The 21,578-nt window shown below is 40.9% G+C and overlaps 2 protein-coding genes across 4 annotated transcripts in view; one reads left to right on the top strand and one right to left on the bottom strand.

The window, feature by feature from the left end:
- Positions 1–6,893, bottom strand: part of SGTB (small glutamine rich tetratricopeptide repeat co-chaperone beta) — a 29,961-nt gene extending 23,068 nt beyond the window's left edge. The window contains exons 1-2 of the mRNA XM_089495099.1: positions 6,695–6,893; positions 38–159 (exon numbers count right to left, since the gene is read on the bottom strand). Coding sequence (XP_089351225.1) covers positions 38–137 — 100 coding nt within the window. The 5' untranslated portion in view covers positions 138–159; positions 6,695–6,893. The remainder of the gene's footprint in view (positions 1–37; positions 160–6,694) is intronic.
- Positions 6,894–7,072: 179 nt separating this feature from the next.
- Positions 7,073–21,578, top strand: part of NLN (neurolysin) — a 46,998-nt gene continuing 32,492 nt past the window's right edge. For all 3 annotated transcript variants that reach the window (XR_016277755.1, XR_016277756.1, XM_089495046.1), the window contains exons 1-2: positions 7,073–7,162; positions 18,028–18,284. Coding sequence is in view for 1 of the 3 variants with exons in the window: in XM_089495046.1 (XP_089351172.1) it covers positions 7,122–7,162; positions 18,028–18,284 (298 nt within the window). In the remaining 2 variants the exon portion in view is untranslated. The remainder of the gene's footprint in view (positions 7,163–18,027; positions 18,285–21,578) is intronic.

The raw sequence follows: 21,578 nt of genomic DNA, 5'->3' as shown, positions 1-21,578 counted from the left end.
CTTCCATCAGCTATCATGCTTTGCAGTCAACACAAACCTTCCAAGCTTTCTTGTTCATCTGAAGTAAATGTATCCATCTGACTCTGTTCTCGCAAGAAATGGATGACAGCATATACAAGGTGTTTGACAGAAGACATTTTCAAGATTTGTTAACCTCCCCTGAATCAGAAAAGGAAAAGCAATCCAATTAGTGCCTAGAAAATGCAAAGAACCCCAACTTTGCTCTTAAAATTCATTCCTCCCCAAAGGCTTTTTGTGACTGTTAAAACTCATAATGCACAATTCTTCAGAAAGGATTTCAACAGAAACGTTTCTCCATGCTATTTAAAGTTAGAAGATTTAATTATGAATACCGCAGAGACTAGTAAGGACTGTTGACCTTCTGGGTTCTGTGACCCCAATATTTAAAAAACAATGTGATCAAAGAATATTGCATCCATTTTTGCTACTGACTTTCCTCTTTCAGAATTCAACAGTAAAGGTGAAAACAGGGAATTTATAGTGCCAAATCTTCTTTCTTCCTTGGTGTTTTGTTTAAGGCTCAGACTTCTAGAAGTTTCAGTCAATTGCCTTGATGCCTTTATTTATATTCAACATATATTTCAGCCACCTTTTAGAACTGTAATCTTCCCAAAGGCAGTTTAAAATATAAAACAGTAAAGTTTAATTTGTCAACAAATTATTAAACTTAAATGTAAATAACTTTAAAATACACCAGTTAGAACATAATAAAATACAGTGAAAGTACAATACCATTCAAAGCTGTGATAGCAACAAAAATCAATACACTAAAATCTTTTCATTTAAAAGCCAGAGACAAGTGGTTTGTTTCTAAACCCTCTTAAAATCAATAACAGAAGAAGCCAAACATGTACTTCATAGCTGGGAATTCCAGAAGGTAGGAGCCACCACTAAGTACTCTCTCTCTCTCTTTCTCTGTACTTCATGACTGCTAACTCCACTGATATTAAACTCAAGTTAGAGAGCAGTGCCTCTAAAAATGAACTGGAGGTCTGGATAGTTTCCTACAGGTGTTTTCAAAAAACCCATTCAAATAATTTGAACCCAAACTGCTCAGTGCTGTCAACACCAGTACTTTGAACACTGAAATGCATTGGCAACCAATGCAGCTTTTCCACAATTGATCTATTATTATCTATTTATCACTAACAAAGACAAAAGCAACCATATTTCTGTAAAAGTTTCTAAATCATCTTCAAAGGCAACCCCACACATAATGTATTGCAGTTATCTAATTCGGTTGTAATTAATGCATATATAACTGAGGTGCACATCCTTCATTTAAAATTGGTTGATTTACCCAAGTTGGTAAAAGACACTCTTGATTACTGCTTCTACTGATCCGCCACCCAGAAAGATAGAATGATTTCCAAATTAAAGGCTTGCTCCTCATCTCTTCATCCATACCAGCCCATTTCTCTACCCAAAGTACTTCTGTCTTGTCTGGATTAAGATTCAGTTTGTTTTCCTTGATCCACTCTTAAAACACCTCTAAGTACCTATCCAGGATTCCTACAGCCTCCCTTGGATTAGTATTAGTAGACGAAACCAGAAGTAGCGTAGTGTGCCATCTGCAACCTGTACTACCAGCAATTTAATTGCTAAATAACATAATGGATGGACAAGATGGAATCCTGAAGTATCCAAGAAACCATGAGGCAGAACAAAAGCACAACCATATAAGGCTGGCCAGTAAGGAGATAACAGACCCACCTAAACTTGATCCAGTCAAATAATCCAGAACAATACAATGGATGATGTATCAAATACTGGAAGGAGATCCAGAACAATTAACAGTGTTATATTTTTCCTGTCCACTGCCAGGCACAATAATTCCTTCTGGATGGTCATCCACCAATCCAACCAAGTCTGTTTCTGTCCTGAAAACTGGCCTGAATCAAGACTGGAAGTTGGCCCTGTGCCTTCCCATTATTACTGTCTCTAGCCTAGGAGAACACCTGAGCTGCTAGAACCTGCCTCTCAGTGCAAGAACATAGTGCAACTGTCACATTTAAAAGAAAAAGCATGAGCATCTTCATACAGGCCATGCCAGTTAGCTCTTGGATACTTTGCATGTGGAAAGAAGATTATGAGAATAACTACTTTGATGTTGCTTTTTGGATCCTCTCAGTTTTATTCTTTAGTTTCTGGATTTTCTGGATTTCTGCTTCCATTCCATGTCTTATCTTCTGTTTTCCACACTGCCAGGACCCTGCTGATATTGTTGGCACTGGTACCACCTCCTGCCTATCTGAATTTGTGAGTATTCACCATTACATAACTAAGCATGGAAGCACAAAACTTGGAAACGTTACTTTTACAGATGACAGCTCCCAGAATTCTTCAACCAGGGACTGATTCTGGTCCAGAAACAAATTTCCCAAGCTTTGTGGACTTTGCTCGGTTGTAATCTATAACCAGAGCAGTAGGGACAGCAGGTCTATCCTTCCCTGTCTTTTGCATATTTCCTGTCTGCAGTATAGAGAAGCTGTTTATGATTATGTGTCAAGTCAGAATTTTATGCTGGAGCTATGTTACACAATAGAGGAAAAGGTTCTGATATGAAGCCCTCCTGAGGTTCTGGCATGAAGTGCTCTGGAGGGAGTAAGGTGGGATCAAACTGGGCTGTTAATACCTTTCAAATTTGCCTAAAACCAGGTTTTCAGGCAGGGAGGAGGGGAAATAATGGGCAAACTACATATGCTAAATGCCCCCCTCATTTTAATTTAATGCTGAAAAAAATCTCAGGGCTGAGAAGTGAATGTAGCTGAAAAGGTAATTCTAACTTGAAACTTTTGGTTAATACTGTAATTGTGATCAGCCTTTTCACAAAAGAAAACAAACCAGCCAGAGAGTCTCACACAAGTGTGGACAACTTGAGGCCTCCACATGTTAATGAATTCAAACTTCCATCTTCTACCACTATGACTGATTGCACTAGGGCTGCATCCAAATTACAGAAATAATCTGTTTTGACACCATTTTAACTACCATGGCTCAGCGCTATGGAATGTTGGGAACTGTAGTTTGTTGTAAACCAGAGCTCCTAGTAAAGTCCACAAAGCTCTGCTCTGGTGCCACAACAAACTACAGTTCCCAGAATTCCATAGCATTGAGCCACGGCAGTTAAAGTGGAGTCAAACAAGGTCGTTTCTACCGTGCCCAGGAGCTGGTGGGAACTGCAACCCAAAAACATCTGGAAGGACAGAAGTTGTCCAACTCTGGTGTAAAATTAGGCTGTATTTTGGATTATGTTAACATTTATATTTATTTCATTTAATTAAAATATGTCTATGCTGTTGTTGTGTGCCTTCAAGTCATTTCTGACTTATGGCAACCTTAAGGCAAATCATGGGGTTTTCTTGGCAAGATTTGTTCATAGGACATTTGCCACTGCCTTCCCTGAGGCTGAGAGCATGTAACTTGCCAAGGTCAACCAGTGGGTTTCATGGCCAAGTGGGGAATCGAACACTTAAACCACTAGGCGACGTTGTCTTTACAAAGTCTGTATCTTATTTTAATTAAAATATCTACTGACCTTCCTAACACCTTGTTTTAAAAAACAGGAATCATCAATTAGACAATTTATAAAAGTAAAAGGCAGCACTAAAAACAATCACAACAGAAATAAGAAACACATGAGAGGTTAAGAGCCTGGAAAATTAAAAAGCCCTTTGCTTTAGCTCTTGCTTTGGCTCTTTGCTTTAGCTCTTGAATGATATTAAGATCTGCTTCAAACAAGACATAGGAGACCAAAACCAGAGAGGACCGTTTCCTAGCTGTCATAAAACTGAAAGAACTGGAAAAGTGTGTCTGAGAAAGAAAGCTGTATACAGTAGGAGCAGAACACATGTGTTTCCTAGGTTGTTGGACTTCAAGTCTCAGCAGTGGTAACCAGCACAGCAAATGATGAGGAAGGCTTAGTGTTCAAGTCCTCTTCTCTACAGGCAGAATGATATTCTCTGAAGTATCCAGGCTCCACATGACTTTGAATAAAACACTTTGAACTGTGTTTACAAGACAACCAAAAGCTAATAGATGAGGGTCAGATTGTCCTGAATATAGCTTTCAGGTAAAGCTTATTTAGTTGTTGCTCTTGTGTGCCTTCAAGTCGTTTCCAACTTATGGTGACCCTAAGGCAAACAAACCTATTATAGGTTTTCTCTGTATGTTTCTTCAGAGGGGGTTCACCACTGCCATCCTGAGACTGGGAGAGTATGACTTGTCCAAGGTCCCCCAGTCGGTTTACATGGTCAAACTGAGATTCAAACCCTGGTCTCCAGAGTCGTAGTCCAACACTCAAACCAATATACCATCTCAAAGCTTATAACTAAGAACCAAAGCTTTCCACAAAGTACATGTACTTATCCAACTCATTTTGTCAACATTAGATTTGGTATTGTAAGGACTACCACAATATTTCTTTACCTTACAAGGGATCTGTGATTTGCAATCTGTGCCAAAGAAGCATTGTGAGAATAGTTAGCTTTTGTATTTCAGAAGTGGGTTCTTCACTCACTTCTGTGGCCTAGTAGACGTCACCGTTTAATTTGAGATGAGTACATCATCCCATAACTTGCAGATGGTGTGCAGATGGTGCAATAAGAGTGAAAGATTGGCTACTGGTCTTTGGTTAGGATAAAATTGGTACGTACTGAAGTATCCCATGGCATACATTCTACCACCTTTTGGATTTTAATGTAATTGTGAGCGGAAAGCCCATTCTTCATTTCTTGTCTTTGCTATTTTGGGAATTCAGAAAAAAGCAAATGATTTGTCCTAGTCCAAAATACACTGAGTTCCTTTCTCTGTATCTTCCTCTAACCCAAAAATCAAGCTTTTTGCTACCCTACATCAGTACACACATATACTCCACACAGGCATCATGCTGATGAGGATTATTTGTGATCATACACATTAAATAAATTGTACTCAATGGAGACACATACCAGCAAACAGCAACCACACCACTTCCAACATTCACCAGCTGCCACTGTATGGATCATGTTTAAAATAAGCTATACATGTTAAAATAACTCGGCATGTTAAAAAACACTATGACACTGCTAATTTGAAAACCCGCTTTTTCATTAAAATGAACAACCCCAAATTAAAAAAAAATACATAGCCTTCTCCTAACACAGAACAAAAATCATAACATGGTGACCTCAATGCAAACTTGTCATTAGTGACACACTACTGACTCAGAGCTTCATTTCGCATTCAGCATCTTCCCTGTTAGAAATTATATAACTTTAAAGAAAAAAAAAGAGTAATGTACAGTATTTCAGTCCTGCTTCATAGGCTGGCAGCTCCTCCTGACAAACCTTTCCCACTTTTGTTCTGGAAAAAAGCACTCCTGTGAATATCCCAACAGCGATGCTGAAAAGACAAAAAGTGGTTTTGTTTAGAGTGCCAAATGCGATGGTGACGAACATCTCGCTGACGGAGAAACACAAGTGTTGTCACAGAATAAAGTGTGAATTTTGTTTTCAGTGTGGCCCGGCCCACTTGGACGCCGACGCTGATGGACAAAGAAAGATGCACAATGTCTGTACTGGCATACATTTTATCTATATTCCCCATACACTTGATGCAGTTATGTAACCAGCCAACCCAATATCTGAAGTGTCACTCCTGGGGAGTGTGCTTTTGAAAACCTCATCGACTCCACAGTAGAAGGCGCCAGGAACAGATGCACTCTCCAAAGCCCTTTGGCAGGTTGACAGCTTTAGGGATCAAGGCGCAGGGAAGGCAAGGGGGGGGAGTGTCGTGTTACACGTCGACAACACACACAAATAGACACACATGCACACATATATATACCCAGGAGAAATGGCACACGCCAAGGCAACCTGGCTTCACTCACCCAGCTCCATATTCTCCACTGGGATGTGTCTATTATTATTATTATTATTATTATTATATTTTCTTATATCCCGCCTTTCTCCCAACACAGGGATTCAATGCGGCCAAAGTGTCTACCTCAGGTCCTGCAGCCTTTTTTTATCTGTCCAAGGAATTGATTGTTTATTACAGTATATCTTTATTCTACAAGGGATGGGGGAAGGATGCAACACCATCACAACCCACCTGGTTGCGTTCATCCCCCTCAACACATAAGCACACACTTTCTAGAGACACAAAGGTGCCTGACCTGGGGGAGCTGCATCGGCACTGCAGGACTAATCTGGTTTGAGACCACTAGCATTTCATATATCATAAAGGGATGTAATGATAACAGAAGAAATGAAGGATGGTTCAAGGCATCTTGAGGTTGCATCTGCACCACAGGACTAACCCGGTTTGAGACCGCTTTAACTGTCCTGACGACCTGCTATGAAATTCTGGAAATGGTAGCTTATTGTGGCACCAAGCTACCATTCCCAGAATTCCATAGCTGGGCGCCAGTTGAAGCAGTCTCAGACCGGGTGAATAGTCCTGCAGTGCGGATGCGACCTCAGACAGTCAGGGATGCCTTGAACCATGCTACATCCTCCCTTCCAAGAACTGAGAAGGGCACCTCTTCGGCTTCCCCTCTCACCCACCCAAGCCACCCCTCTGCCTCATCCTCCCTGCAGAGGAACGAACCCGCTTTAACAGCCAGCAAGAGCAGCAGCAGCAGCAGCAGCACCCTGCCCAAGAAGGGAGGGCAACCAGAGGCAAGCCTTACCTCCCAGGCGCGCAGAGGCAAATGGGGGCAGTCAGGAAGGATGCTGTGGCTGGAGAAGGGGGCCTCCTTTCCCCTCCGGAGCCTCCTCTTCCTCCGGGGAGCGTGCGAACTGGGTCCAGCCCTGGCCTGAGGAGAGGCGAGCCTCCTGCCTTCCCTTCCCTTGCAGCCCTTGTTTGTGGCTGGCAGCAGCGGGGGCGAGCCTGAGCCTGAGCCAGAGCGCGCGCAGAAGAGGGAGGGAGGGAGGGAGGGAGGCTGCCAGAACAGGGCAGAGTGCGCGCGCGCGGGGCGCTTGCTTCTTCCTCCTGCTCTGCTCCTCCTCCTCCTCCTCCTCCCCCCCCCCCGAGAGACCAAAGACCCGGAAGGCTCTGAAGAGGTTGCAACAAGCTTGCTCCCTCCTCCGTTGTCTCTCTCTGCCCTTGGCCCCTCCATGCTCTCCTTGGGCGTCTCTGTGGGCTGGAGCTTGCTCAGGTAACTGGCTTGCAGGGAAGAGATGGGGCGGGGGCTTGGCTTGGCTTGGCTTGCAATGGGGAGAAGGGGCTTGGGCGGGCCTTTGAGTGTGGGGCCATTGGGGGGCTGCAGGGAGGGGTCCTCCTCACTGCCTCTTCCACTGCCTTTTGTTTGCAGCTGCAGCCCCAAGGCCTTTCCCCTTTCCTTGCTTGGTACAGTATGTATATATATATATATATATATATATATATATATATATATATCTCAATAGCAGTTTCATTTATATACCGCCTAAGCGGTTTACAACTGTAAGCTAATTACCCCCAACCTTGGAAGGATGGAAGCCTGAGTTGCCCCTGAGCCCCTGTCTGGCATTGAACTCACAACCTTGTGGTTTGTGAGTGAGTGGCTGTAGTACAGGCATTTAACCACTGCGCCCCCAGGGCTCCTGGTGGATGAGCTGCCCTCCAGGCAACCCCTTTGGGCAAGACCCCCCTCCAAGGCCTCCTTGTCCTGCATTGCTCTGCCTAGTCATCTATCCGGCTCTGGCCAACTCTGTGGGTGAGACATCGCCAAGACCCCTGGAGCCCAGGTGGCTTAGTGGGTGAATTTTCCTTGAATAATATACCCCATTTCCCCAAAAAGAAGACATACCCATAAAATAAGCCATTGCAGGATTTCTAAGCATTAGCGCAATATAAGCCATACCTCAAAAATAAGACATAGTGATAGGCCTGGTGCAGAACGGAAGGGAGCAGGAAGGGAGAAGAAAAATTGGGACCAATGGTTCTAAAGGAAATGGAGTCGCAAGAAATCAGGATGGAAATCCGAGTTTGGAGAGTTATGACGATATTCCAGAAGAAGACTTAATCATATTTGAATAAATGTAGATTGTTGTATCATACTTAAAATAAGACTTCCCCTGAAAATAACCCATAGTGTGTATTCTTAAGGAAAAATAAATATAAAACAGTGTCTTATTTTCAGGGAAACACGGTATGGTGTGCTGGTTTACCACTGTTTTCATGGTTGTTACTGTTTTAACTATGGAGTTTATCACCTGTGAATAAAAAGGAATTAAATCCAGGAATATACTGCAAAATCAGGATTGCTTCCCCCAAACGTCACTCCAGTTTCTCAACATCCTTTTTGAATTGTGGTGTCCAGAACTGGACTCAGTATTCCAGGTGGGGCCTGGCCAAAGCAGAATAAAGTGGCACTATTACTTCCCTTGATTTAGACACTATACTTCTATTGATGCAGCCTAAAATTGCATTGGCCTTGTTAGCAGCCGCATTGCACTGTTGACTCATGTTCAACTTGTGGTCTACTTGGACTCCTAGATCCCTTTCACATGTAGTCTCTTTAAGCGAGGTGTCTCTCATCCTATATCTCTGCATTTCATTTTTCTGCCCTAAGCGCAGTACCTTACATTTCTTCATATTGAATTTCATTTTGTTAGCTTTGGCCCAGCTTTCTAATCTGCAAGGGGTTGGACTGGATGGCCCTTGTGGTCTCTTCCAACTCGATGATTCTATGATTATCCTGGACTTAAACCCGCAATTAAAGTGGCCAAAATGTGCCTCTTCGGGATTTCCCCTCAAGTCAAAAGTAGCCCAAAGGGGACAAAACACGGATTTTAATTCAGGGGTAAGGTCCAGGATAATGGCGACGTTGGGGGATGTGGTCTGAAAATCCTACTTTTGCAGAATCTTCCCGGATTTACGCCCCATTTATCCAAGGGATTTGGGCACTTCCCTCCCGTATGATAAATGCCATTGTTGTTTTTAACCTATGTTTTAAGCTTGGTATTATTTATTTTTTTTAAAAAAACTTTATAATCAGTGTTTTAGCTTTGTCTTTTACGAATATTGCAACATGCATCAAATCCCATTATGGAGAAAGGCAGGATATAATCCTGGGAATAAAAATAAATTATTATTATTATTATTATTATTATTATTATTATTAACCTTTATTTATGAAGCGCTGTAAATTTACACAGCGCTGTACATGCAATCTTTTTAGTTAGACGGTTCCCTGCCCTTGGGCTTACAATCTAAAAAGACATGACACAGAAGGAGAAGGGAGTGGTGGCGGGAAAGGGTAAGAGGTCCAGCAGTTCCTCTCTACCTCCGAGGCCTGGACCAAGGCAGATGGACTGGAGGGAGGGCTTGGCTTCAAAATGGAAGGTTAATCTTCATCCAGGGAAAATACATACTCTCAAGTAGGATAATACATATACAATACATAGCAATACAGGAAATGGTTCGATAAACAGGCACCAAAAGAACCTCAAATAGTAAGCGACAATTATGCAATCCCTGGGAAGGCTTCTTTGAACAGGATGGTTTTCAACTCCATTTTGAAGCTGGTTAAAGAAATGATGGCTCTTGCTTGTGGGGGAAGAAGGTTCCAGGAGTGAGGGGCAGCAAGTGAAAAGGGACGAATCCGGGATGGGGCAGAGGAAATCCTGGGCTGAGACAGCAGACCTTGACTACCAGAACGGAGGACCCTGGTGGGAAGGTGAGGAGAAAGAAGGTCTGATAAGTAAGGAGGGGCCAGACCATGGAGGGCTTTAAATGTTGACAGCAGGAACTTATACTGAATGCGGAAAGGGAGAGGGAGCCAGTGAAGGGATGCCAAGACAGGAGAGATATGGTCAGAGCTCTGGGCAGTAGTGATAATGCATGCAGCTGAATGCTGGACAGAGATTAAAGGACGGAGGTGAGAAAGAGGAAGCTCAGCCAGGAGGATGTTACAGTATCAAGTCGTGAGGTCACTAGGGCATGGACCAGGATCTTGGCAGTAGAGGCGGAGAGATATGGTCGGATTTTGGCAATATTGTACAAAAAGAATCTACAAGCCTTGGCTGTGGTCTGGATCTGAGGGATACACGACAGAGAGGAATCAAAGATAAAACCAAGACTGCGGGCTTGCAGGACTGGTTGAATAGAAGTGTTGTACACAGAGACAGAAAAGGAGCGTTGAAGGGTGGGCTTAGGAGGAAAGACAAGAAGCTCCGTCTTGGACATGTTGAGCTTCAAACACCGATGGCGCATCCACTGCGAGACAGCTGTGAGGCAAGACGAAACTTGCTGTTCAAGCCTTGGAGAAAGGTCAGGGGTGGAAAGATACAGCTGGGTGTCATCGGCATACAGATGGTAGGAAAAACCAAAAAAGCTAATGAGTTTTCCTAAGGACAGTGTGTAGAGAGAGAACAGAAGGGGACCCAGAACAGAGCCCTGGGGAACTCCAACAGATAAGGGAACAGGAGAAGAAGTCTGACCACCTGCAACCACTGCAAAAGATCTGCCAGACAAATAAGATCTAAACCAGTCGAGAACAGAGTCTGAGAACCCAAGGTCAGAGAGTATGTCAACTAGGAGACAGTGATCAACGGTGTCAAAGGCTGCAGACAAATCAAGACGGATGAGAACAGAGTAAAAGCCATTAGCCTTGGCCTGTAAAAGGTCATTGGAGATCTTAGTGAAAGCTGTCTCTGTGGAATGCCTTGGGCGGAAACCAGACTGAAAGGGATCAAGAATGGAGTTGGCTTCAAGAAACTCAAGACAGCGAGAATAAACAACCCATTCCAAAACTTTAGAAAGAAAGGGAAGAAGAGAAATCGGATGATAGCTAGACAAAGAGGAGGGGTCAAGAGAAGGTTTCTTCAGAAATGGGGAAATGAGAGCATGTTAGAAGTCTGACGGGAAGGAGCCTGGAGAGAGAGAGAGATTGAAATAAATAAAAAACCTGTAGTGCAGCCACTCACTCACAAACCACAAGGTTGTCAGTTCAATCTCAGCCAGGGGCTCAGGGTTGACTCAGCCTGGCATCCTCCTGTAGGTCACTGAATGAGTATCCCAGTTTATTGGGGGGTAATTAGCTTACAATTGTAAACCACTTAGAGGCTGCTTAGGTGGTATGAAACAGTATAGAAATGAAGCTGCTATTGCTATTGCTCCAACGCTCTGTTGAGGTCTTGCAAATTCAGACCTCTGACCTCCCTAACAGGGTCTTTCCACCTGGCAGATGTTCTTTCTCTTTTTCTCCTACCCTCCACCTTTTCTAGCATGATTGTCTTTTCTAATGATCCATGCCTTCTCATGATGTGGCCAAAGTGCAAGAGCCTCAGCTTCCTCATCTTGGCTTCAGGGAGAGTTCAGGCTTGATCTGTTCTAGGACCCATTTGTTTGTCTTTTTGGCTGTCCGCCATATCATCAGCACTCTTCTCCAGCTTTTGTGTGACCCAGAGGATAAGACATCTCCAGACCCACCCACCCTGCCCAATCCTCCATTGCTCTGCTTAGGTCCTATAGATTCAGGTCCCATGGCCTCCCTGATTGAGTCCAGCCATATGGCATGTGGCCTTTATCTCTTTCTACCTTCTACCTCTCCTAACATTATTGTCTTTTCTAATGAATCATGCCTTCTCATGATGTGGCCGAAGTACGGCAGCCTCAATTCAAAAGGGGCATGTCGCCTCACAAAGGATGGAGACATGCTGGATTCCAAAGGAAGTATCTTTTTTGTGTTGCAAACAGATGTTAAATTTCTTGGACTTTGAGAATCTCCCAGTTGCCACATGGCCAGAAGGAGGAGGTGCCAGCCTGCAAGATTTGCGCCTCCATACCATCTTAACTAAGAAGAGAAACATCACAATGCATGCCTATGAATAACATCTTAAAAATTTTTTCTCACCTCTATGGTTTTTAACACCTTGCCTGATGAAGAAGCTAGTGAAGCTTTGAAAGCTTGCAACATGTATATTGTGCATTTTGGTTGGCCCAATACAGGTATCTCTGTTTGATGGATTTTTGTTATTACTGGAGCCTCAATTCAGTCAATTTGGCTTCCAGGGAGATTTCTGGCTTGATCTATTCTAGGATCTGTTTGCTTGCCTTTTTGGACGTCAATGCTACCTTTAGCACTCTTCTCAAGTTTTTGTTTGTTTTGTTGTTAACTGTCCTCAAATTAGCCCAACACACAGCAGCCCTGTGGGTGAGACCCCCCTCCAAGACCCCCCATCCTCCATTGCTCTGTCTAAGTCCTGGAGGCTCAGATCCATGGCCTCCCTGATTGAGTCTAGCCATCAGGCAAGCGGTGTTTGTCTTTTTTTGCTACCCTCCACCTTTCTTAGTATGTCTTTTCTAATGAGTCATGCTTTCGCATGATGTGGCCAAAGTGTGACAGTCTCAGCTTCTTCATCTTGGCTTCCAAGGAGATTTCAGGCTTGATCTTTTCAAGGACCCATTTGTTTGTCTTTTTCACTGTCCGCCCTATACTTAGCACTCTTCTCTAGCTTTTGTTGCTTTCAGACTCATGACAACCCTGTGGATGAGACATCTAGTCTCCCTATCCTCCACTGTCATATTGAGGATGGATCGAGCTTGTTTTCTGTAGCTCCAGAGACTAGTACTCAGAGCAGTGGATGTAAATTGTAGGAAAAGAGACATTAGGAGGAACTTCCTGACAGTAAGATTTGTTTGGTAGTGGAACACAATTCCTCAGAGTGTGGTGGAGTCTCCTTCTTTGGAGGTCTTTAAACAGAGGCTGAATGGCCATCTGTTGGGGTGTTTTGATTGAGAGTTCCTGCATGGCAGGGAGTTGGGCTGGATGGCTCTTGTGGTCTCTTCCAACTCTATAATTCTGTGATCACTTTCTCCCAACCATTCATCAGATTGCAAATGTAAGGGAATGAGGAAGACTGTACAGCATGAGGCCCACTTTTTTTATTTACTAATACAGTTCCAGTTTCCCCTTTGGGGCTGAGTTTAATTGCTGATTTTGCAACGTCTGGCCAGATGCTTACACTTGGCTTCTTTTCCCACCCACTAATGTATGTGGGACCTAGCCATGGAAAGTTCTGGAGAACTCAAAAACTTGCATGCTTTTGTGGCATTTTATTTGATGAACCTAATAAAGCCATTCCTGACTGGATTGTGTTTTTCATTTTACCATAGACCAATATGGCTATTTTTGTTTTTTTGGGAAAAAATAGACATAGAAATAGAGCAGGAAAATCATTGACTAGGTGATATGTATTTGGAAGTGAATTTCTTGAAATGTACTTGGCTGTGCTATCATTAGATATCCTGACATATTTAGAGTGCACTGGGGAGACCTGAAAGCAATTATTCTTTTAACAGTTAAAGTGGTCTCTCTTAGTATAAGTATTGTAAAGTGGTGAAGGCATTGTCAAAAGGTTTGTCTTGATTTACGTGTCCATAATTCATTTCTTCAACACATTAATTTTTCTCTAAGTCTTTAGACACTACTTACATAAACCTCTCTCTAATCTGAGAGCATACTTTATTCAAACAAGCAGTTCCTATGCTGATTTAGACTTGCTAAAACCCATTATTTGGATTGGGTTTAGATGCACCTCAGCCTGTATAGTGCTGCATAGAACGTGGCAGTAAATTGTTGCATGATATACATCTGAGACATGAATGACTGAAACAGACATCCTACAGGAGAATTTATAGATATTTAGAGAGTCCCTCGAGTTTGACAATTAATTAAATTTTCATTTCTACAAGAGGCATAAATAATGCAAGTTGCTTGTTGTCCGGAAGCTGCTGAAAGTGTCTTCAGCAGTGCCTGTGTTACCAATCCATATTGGAAATGTAGTTGTTCAAGACACTAGTAACTAGCTGGCTTCTAATGTCACATGATGTGGATAAATTCTTAGGTCATTAAGGTCAGCAGGATGATAGCAGCAGAATAGCAATTCTTTTTACTAGTTAACTGCATGGATAATTATTGGTTATCTCCGTAGTTTATTGTTTACTTGCACAACGAAAAGTGCTGCATCTGCAGAAAGTACAATATTTCTAAGGCTGCAGTCATACTCAACTGAGAATAAGGCCCATTAAACATAATGGGACATACTTCTGGGTGGACATGTATTGGACTGCATTTGTAGAGGGATTATGTGCAACTTTACTCAAAATTTTCTGTAAGATTTCTCTAGGCTTTATTTTAACTGAAAATATAAAGCTATGATTGTGTCCCTGATTTATGTTAAGGTACACACTCCTAAATCCTCCTTTGAAGGTGGAGTCCAAACCAAATCAGGAGAATTTGGACTCTGTCTACAGCTTATGTCAAGAGGACCTTGGTCTCCTATGTTCTTTTGAAATTCAACAGTAGGGAAGGATGTTTCATTGTTATCCATCTTCGCTGTCTGCAGTGTAGGGACTGTACAAAAGGTTGTCAATCCAGTGTGTTTCTGATGCTGTCAGAACTCACTTTATTATGGCTGAGGTTTTTAAAATTAAAAACTGTGGCTATGAGTCGTCTGTGTGTTGTGCATGTATTCTCCTGATGGTTAGTGCATAAGAAGTCTTCTCTTCTTACTCCTCCCCACACTATTTCATGTTATGTTCAGGGTCTTGAAATTAGAGAGGTGGTGGTTTTATAGTCACTTACTTATGAGTGCTAAGGAGTCAGGCTAAATGTGTCAAGCAAGCACTGGGCAGCAGCAGCAGTGTGTGTGTTGTTGGGGGATAACACTGGCAGAGGATTTCTCTGACAATGTCAGTGACACCATAGCTAACATTTTTTAGTATTGCACAGAAACAGGCATGGTAAACCTTGACTCGAGTGTAGTTAGCAACAAGAACAACAACAAAACTCGTTTTGAATGTTCTTTTACCATAAAAACTGTATTAGGAGACATTCCAAAATGAAAAAAGAAATGGTGCCAGAAGATGACACACCCCAGGTTGGAAGGCACTTAAGAAGCTACTGAACTGAGACAGCCATATTTTGGACATATCATTAGAAGACATAACTCACTAGAAAAGACAATAATGCTTAGAAAGCTGAAAGGCAGTAGGAAAAGAGGAAGACCACATTCCATATGAATAGACTATCAAGGAAGCCACATCCCTTATTCTGCAGCAATAATAAAAATAATAATAATAATATATTTATTTATTTATTTGTATCCCACCTCTCCCGTTTGAGGATCGAGGCAGGTAGCAGCAAGGAAAATTTCAAATACAAAGTCACAGAAAAAAATAAGGAAACAGTCCCCCCAAAACCCCACCCTTCTACTCTCCCTCCCATCAATACAAAATAATAACAATAAAAATATTTAACTGGAATAACATCAGTTAAAACAGCTCGGCAAGAAGTGTCAGCAATATGACAGTAATTCGCAATGCAAGACCTGAGCAGGGCTGTTGATGATAGGGACACTCATTCATAGGGTTGCCATTAAGATAAAGTTGACTTGACAGCATTTAACAAAGTTAGGGTTGAAGTGTGTGTTGTGTTTATAGTTCTGATAAGGTGGTGATAACAGGGATATCCTAACAGCTTAGTTATGACACTTGCTCCAGTTACTGTTGATCCACAAAAAGTGATATCTAATTTACTGTTAAAGTACAATAACATCCAAAATCCACAAAACAGCGATACTTTTATTTGGCCATCCAAAATGCAAAAATAAAAAATAAAAAAAATGCATAATGCAAGCTTTCAAAGCATAATGTATTTTGTGCATTTTGGTTGGCTGAATAAAAGTACCACTGTTTTGTGGATTTTGGATGTTACTGCACTTTGCTACATGGCCAACACAACTGTCCCTGAATAATTTATTATTAGTTACTATTGACGTGATTATAATCTAGTAATGTTATAGCTATGTTGTGATAAGACTTATTAATGAGGTATTCTTACGTGGAATTCCCTTCCCTTAGAGGCCCTGCAGACAACATCAATATTGTTAGTCCAACACTATATAAAAACATGGCTCTTTACTAAAGCTTTTGGGGTATAATTGATTTCATCCAAATTTGCTTGTGTGAGTGATTTTAGTTGTTTTAAACTGTTCTGTCTTGTTCTAAGTGTTAAATGGCTTACCATACTTTAAATCTTTAAAAATTATTCTTAATGTTTTAATTTGATTTAAACTCTTCAGAATTATATTATTATATACCGATCACCCTGAGATCCTTGGATACAGGAAGGGCTATAAATTGGCTCTTGCTGAGGAGTACAGTCAGCCCTTCTTATACACGGATTTTTTATACACAGATTCAAGCATCCACGGTTTGAAAATGTTCCAAAAAAGTATAAATTTCAAATATCAAACCATGATTTTCCATTTTTTATCAGGACACCATTTTGCTATGTCATTATATTTAATGGGACTTGAGCATACACGGATTTTGTTTATACACAGGGGATCTTGGAACCAAACCCAAGCGTATAACAAGGGGCCACTGTACATTTATTTTTAGCCAAGGCTGCATCCACACTGCAGAAATAATTCAATTTGACACCATTTTAACTACCAAGGCTCAATGCGATGGAATTTTGGGATTCGTTATTTTGTGAGATGCGTAGAGAGCTCTGGTGCTACAGCAAACTATAAAGCCCAGGCTTCCATAGCACTGAGCCATGACAGTAAATGAATTGTCAGATGGGATTATTTTTGCAGTGCAGATGTAGCCCACATGGCTCTCTTACTGTCTTCCCACTGACACCAGGAGGCACCAGGTGAATATATCAATAAGCATATTGGTACAACTGCAGAGCCCTATTATTTTCACTTGAAGGGGGCCATGCCTGTAAGTCCTGCTTGCAGGCCACTTTGGGCCATGGAACGGTCTGGCTATTGTGACGGGACTAACACTATCTCTGAGGACAGATTTTTCTGCAGATTGTTTGTCATTGCATAATTTAGTCCCTTGTCCTAAGGAGAATCATGGTATTTGTGGCTGCAAAGCTCAGTTTCTACTCTCCATTTTGGGTTTGGGGGGAAGGAGGTAGAAGCTAGATTCTGTATTGTCTCATGTTGTACTTGCTGTCACCATGATAAGTGTGTTCTCTCCATGGGTGCTGATGAAATTTCTGTGGATATACTAGGGGTGAATGTTGATGTTCCTACATTAGTCTTCATTTCTTTTAGCTGTTACTGTTTTGATTTTTTTTGTCTTGCTACATTACAGCAACATTATTTTTCCACAAAAGGACTGTTGGATTCACCTTCTAATTATTTCACATGCTTCCAAAATTATTGTCACTTCTTGTATTGTAAGGTAACTGCTCTATCAAAACAGACAAGTGGTTTATTTGTCTTGACTTTTTTATTCAGCATTATTTGTTCTCTTCCTCACAGTCAGTGGTTGAATTATTAGGTTCTTGAGGTCAAATTCGAGCCTCATTTTGCATCTTTAGGATTTTAACAGCGATTTAAATCCTGTAAATTGTTGCCTTAAGAAAGTCTGGATGGAACTATTCTTTTTCCAATTTCACACATTAGCAGAATCTTCTGAAGCATCCAGTGTAGAATTATGTGGTTTCATAAGAAACTCAATGCTTATTTAATTCCTCTTTACTTACAGGAAAAATTAGAAAAATGTAAGGACTGTGTCTCCTGTAGGGAATACAAGCACTTTGGGGAAAGGAGAGAAATGGGGGGGAAATAGCAGAGAGCAAGGAAGGGCTATAGCCTAAAAGCATGCTTAAGAAAGAATTTTTGTACTCAAGGGCTACTTCCCTCACTGGATCTTCTTCACTTTTAGTTATCCTAATTGGATAACTAAATTTTATCCAGTGCAGTTGTTGCCACATAGATAGAACCACTCTGCCTTAGGAAAAAAATTCCTAAGAGGGAAATTCATAGTTTTCCTCTAAGCATAATTTCTTGATCTGTGCCATCCCCCCCCCCCCCCGAATCTCATTCTTTATCGATTTTTTCCAGATGTACAAAAGTCTATAATCTTTCATCTGCAACAGTAAAGCAGGGTACATGTCATTTCCATTGTTATGTTTAGGCTTTTGGCTGTGTTTCTTCTTATACTTAAGTTGGGTGTTGTTGTTTGCTTTTTTGCAATTTTTTTTTGGCTTATTATTTTTAATTACAGAGCTGTTGGCCCAAGGATTTTATTCAGAATGACACTGGGAACAGAGATCACTACATTTATCAAGGCCGCTTCCTATAGTGCAGCAGATCGAAATTTTCTGAAATGGGATTTGCCACCAGAACAGATTAGAACAAGGACTGAGGAACTCATCAGAAAAACAAAGCAAGTCTACAACAGTGTTGGGATGCTTGATATGGATAAGGTCACATATGAAAACACTGTACAGGCCTTGGCAGATATAGAAGTTGAATACTCAGGTAAGTATGACATTCTGATATCCCTCTAGGGTGCACCAGAAGGGAAGAATTAAATTCTGAATCAGAAGAGGACAAATGTATAGAACAAAAAATTAAAGTCAGCTGTTTGTAGCTAAATACAGAAGCATTAATATTTATATGTCTTATAGTATGGAATTAATTTTTAGCTACATGATTTTGTAATTATTTCAATTTGTGTAGGTCACATTGAAAATTGGCAACTCATGTGTGCATATGGAAAATTATGGACTTCTGTAGGTTATAAAAAACCACAGTGTTTGTTCATTAGAATCATAGAGTTGGAAGAGACTACAAGGCCATCCCATGCAATCTCCTGTTATGCTTTGATGTGAAGCTTGTTATCCTAAAGAATCTCTCTCTTTCACTCTCTCTCTGTGCATATTTATGTATGTATTAAAATATTGGCATTAACTAGATAGAGTTTCAGAAGGTAGATAAGAGAAATCCATAGTTATTATCTTATATTTAATACACGCGCGCACACATACACACAGGTTTTGTATCTTTTTATCATTCATTTTTTTAAATAAACTTTTTAATTTTTAAAAGAAAGACAAACAAAAAACCAAAACATACAATACAATACAATATATATACAGTATACAATAACATTACTTACAAAACATTAGACATTACATACCCTCATACTTAACTAAGACAACAAATTTAAAAGTTGCGACTTCCAAAGAACATAAGTGTTGTCTAATTACTATATCCTATACTCCTTATATAACCAATTTATAATTTTTATCATTCATAACCTACATCTTGGGAATAAATTTTATGAGATATATTTATAGTCACATGGAACTACCTTTCTGCAGTGATGGAATTGTGTGGTCCTGTGAGGCAAGAGACTGTGCTGGCGGCAGCAGTGCTGCTAGTAGGGTCTCCCAGGTCAAACAGGCTTTTGCTGAGGAGCCAGATTATATGTGTGAAACACCCACCAGGCAGGAGCACTAGTGAAGGGTAACCCTAACAGAGGATCTGTCAGAGACAATGGAAGTGGCAGCGTAGCTAATACTTGTAAGTATTGCACAGAAGGAGGTATGTAAAAACCCCTTTGAATGTCTTTTACCATTAAAACCATATGATGAGACGATCCAAAATGAAACAAGAAATGGTGCCTGAAGAAGTGACTGCCAGCTTGGAAAGCATTCAACAATTTAGGAAGAGCAGGGGATAAGTACAAGTAGCACTGCGGCTAATGACACAAATGGACTGGAGTTGAAAGGATGTTCAGATAGCTGTTGACATGCTCACAGATGCAAGGAATGTCTGTAGCTCCACAACACATATTATAGGAACATAGAACATGAGAAGCTTGAATTAGGGGAAGGTAGACATAGTAAAACAAGAAATAGAATGTAGAAACATTGCAATATTTGGGGTGAGCAAGCTATATGTGACAGGAATGGGACATTTTGAGTCAAATGATTATAGTGGTTTCCTCAGGAAATGAAAATCTAAGAAGAAATGGGGTAGCATTAATAGCGAGGAGAGATATAGCAAAAGAAATCAAATGATGTAATGCAAAGTCTGGGAAAACCCATAAAGATAACCATAATCCAAATTTATGTTTCATTACAGAAGAAATAGAAATATTCTATGCTGGAGTCTAGAACAAAATTGATCTTACACCAGAACAAGAGTTGTTGTTAATCAAAGGAGTTTATCATACGAAGAAGATTGGGAGTTTATACTATGATTATCCCAGAAAAATCGCGTAATCGCGCAATTACACTATGTCGCACAAAACCCGTCATTAAAGCATTCATAAAGAAGCATTCATGCACATCTTTTTGACTTTCGGGATTTCAGCGACAATGCATTTCTTGATATCACTTTATTTGTGCAATTGTGTGTAATAATCATTCATGCAGTTACTCACCATTTCCACTTCATTTGCAGGATACTTTAAATGTGCTTTAATCTCTCTTTAATGCTGAAATTAGCCCCAGTGTGATATGCTCTGTAGGCAATTGGAATGCAAAAGTAAGAAACAGAGCAAAATAATAAACTGTAGGAGAATTTGACATAGGAACAAGAAACGAAGTAGCAGAGCCACTCATTGAATTTTGTAACGCTGACAGTTCGTTCATCACAGACATATTCTTCAAACAGCCCATGAGGTGACTGTATACATGGACATCATTGAATGGCCAATATAGATATCAGGTTACATAATTAGAAGCAGAAGATGGAGTAGCTCCATTCTCTCTGCAAAAACAAGCCCAGGAGCAGATTGTGTCACAGATCATGAACTATGAATATAAAAAATAGAGTAAAGCTAACCTGAAGAACATACCTATAGAATTTTATAATACAGTGAGCCTGTGCCATACGCGGGCTCCTTATAGGCGGCTTTCAGCATATGCTGAAGCCGCCTGGGAAATGCACGCGTGCCCCACACACAGAAATTGCTGCGCGGCGAGCACACGTCCCATTATATCCAATGGGGCTTGCGAATGGTGCGCGTGGCTGCGGGGCGAGCATGAGCCCCATTGGATATAATGGGGCTCAAGCTTACATGTTATTTGCTTTATGCGGGGGGGGGGGTGGGGGTCTGGAACAGATCCCCCGCATAAAGCAAGGGCCCACTGTAATGTAAAAGATAGATTTGCACTATTTTGCCTAAGTGATCAGAAGCCAGAATAATTCTAGACTGAAGCCAGGAAAATTGTCAGGGGAAAATGCAAGCAGATACTATTTGCAGCCAAGAAGAAGGAGACGCCTCAATGGAAGGCAGATGAAATTCTTCAAACAGTTAAGGACAGATTAAAAGTAAAAGTAGAGGATAACAGAAATAAGGTCAGAACCCTGGATGCAACAGTTCAACAACTTGTGTTCTGGGACAAAGAAAGCTAATATAGTAATAAAGACATAGAAATAAAAGATCACAACAAAAAAGGAAGAACAAGAGACTTCTTCAATGAGAACGAAGAAATCACAAGGAAATTTAAGCCAAGAGTGGGGATGCTTCATGACCAGCTGCAGAACCTCTATAATCTAATTTTTTTCTGCTTTATATTGAACAATCTCTGTTGTACCTTCATTCCTTGCATTCCCTAACTTTCAAAATTTCTCTTCTTTCTCTAATGTAAATTTCATTCTGTCTCACATTCCAAGCAGGTAACCCTATTTGTTTGTTTTTTAAAAAGGGGGGTGTAATTTAACTTGGAGGGAGTTGATTTTAAATATATTTTAACTTGCCTTCTTTTATACTGTACCATTTTACCTGTGCTGGTCTATGACCAGAATAAAGAAATTAAT

The sequence above is a fragment of the Sceloporus occidentalis genome, unplaced genomic scaffold (genome assembly GCF_023333645.1).
Source record: "Sceloporus occidentalis isolate IW3139 unplaced genomic scaffold, rSceOcc1.0.p SCAF_1, whole genome shotgun sequence".
Lineage (NCBI taxonomy): Eukaryota > Metazoa > Chordata > Lepidosauria > Squamata > Phrynosomatidae > Sceloporus > Sceloporus occidentalis.
The sequence above is the reverse complement of the archived record's forward strand: the minus strand, read 5'-3'. Positions and strand labels throughout refer to the sequence as shown.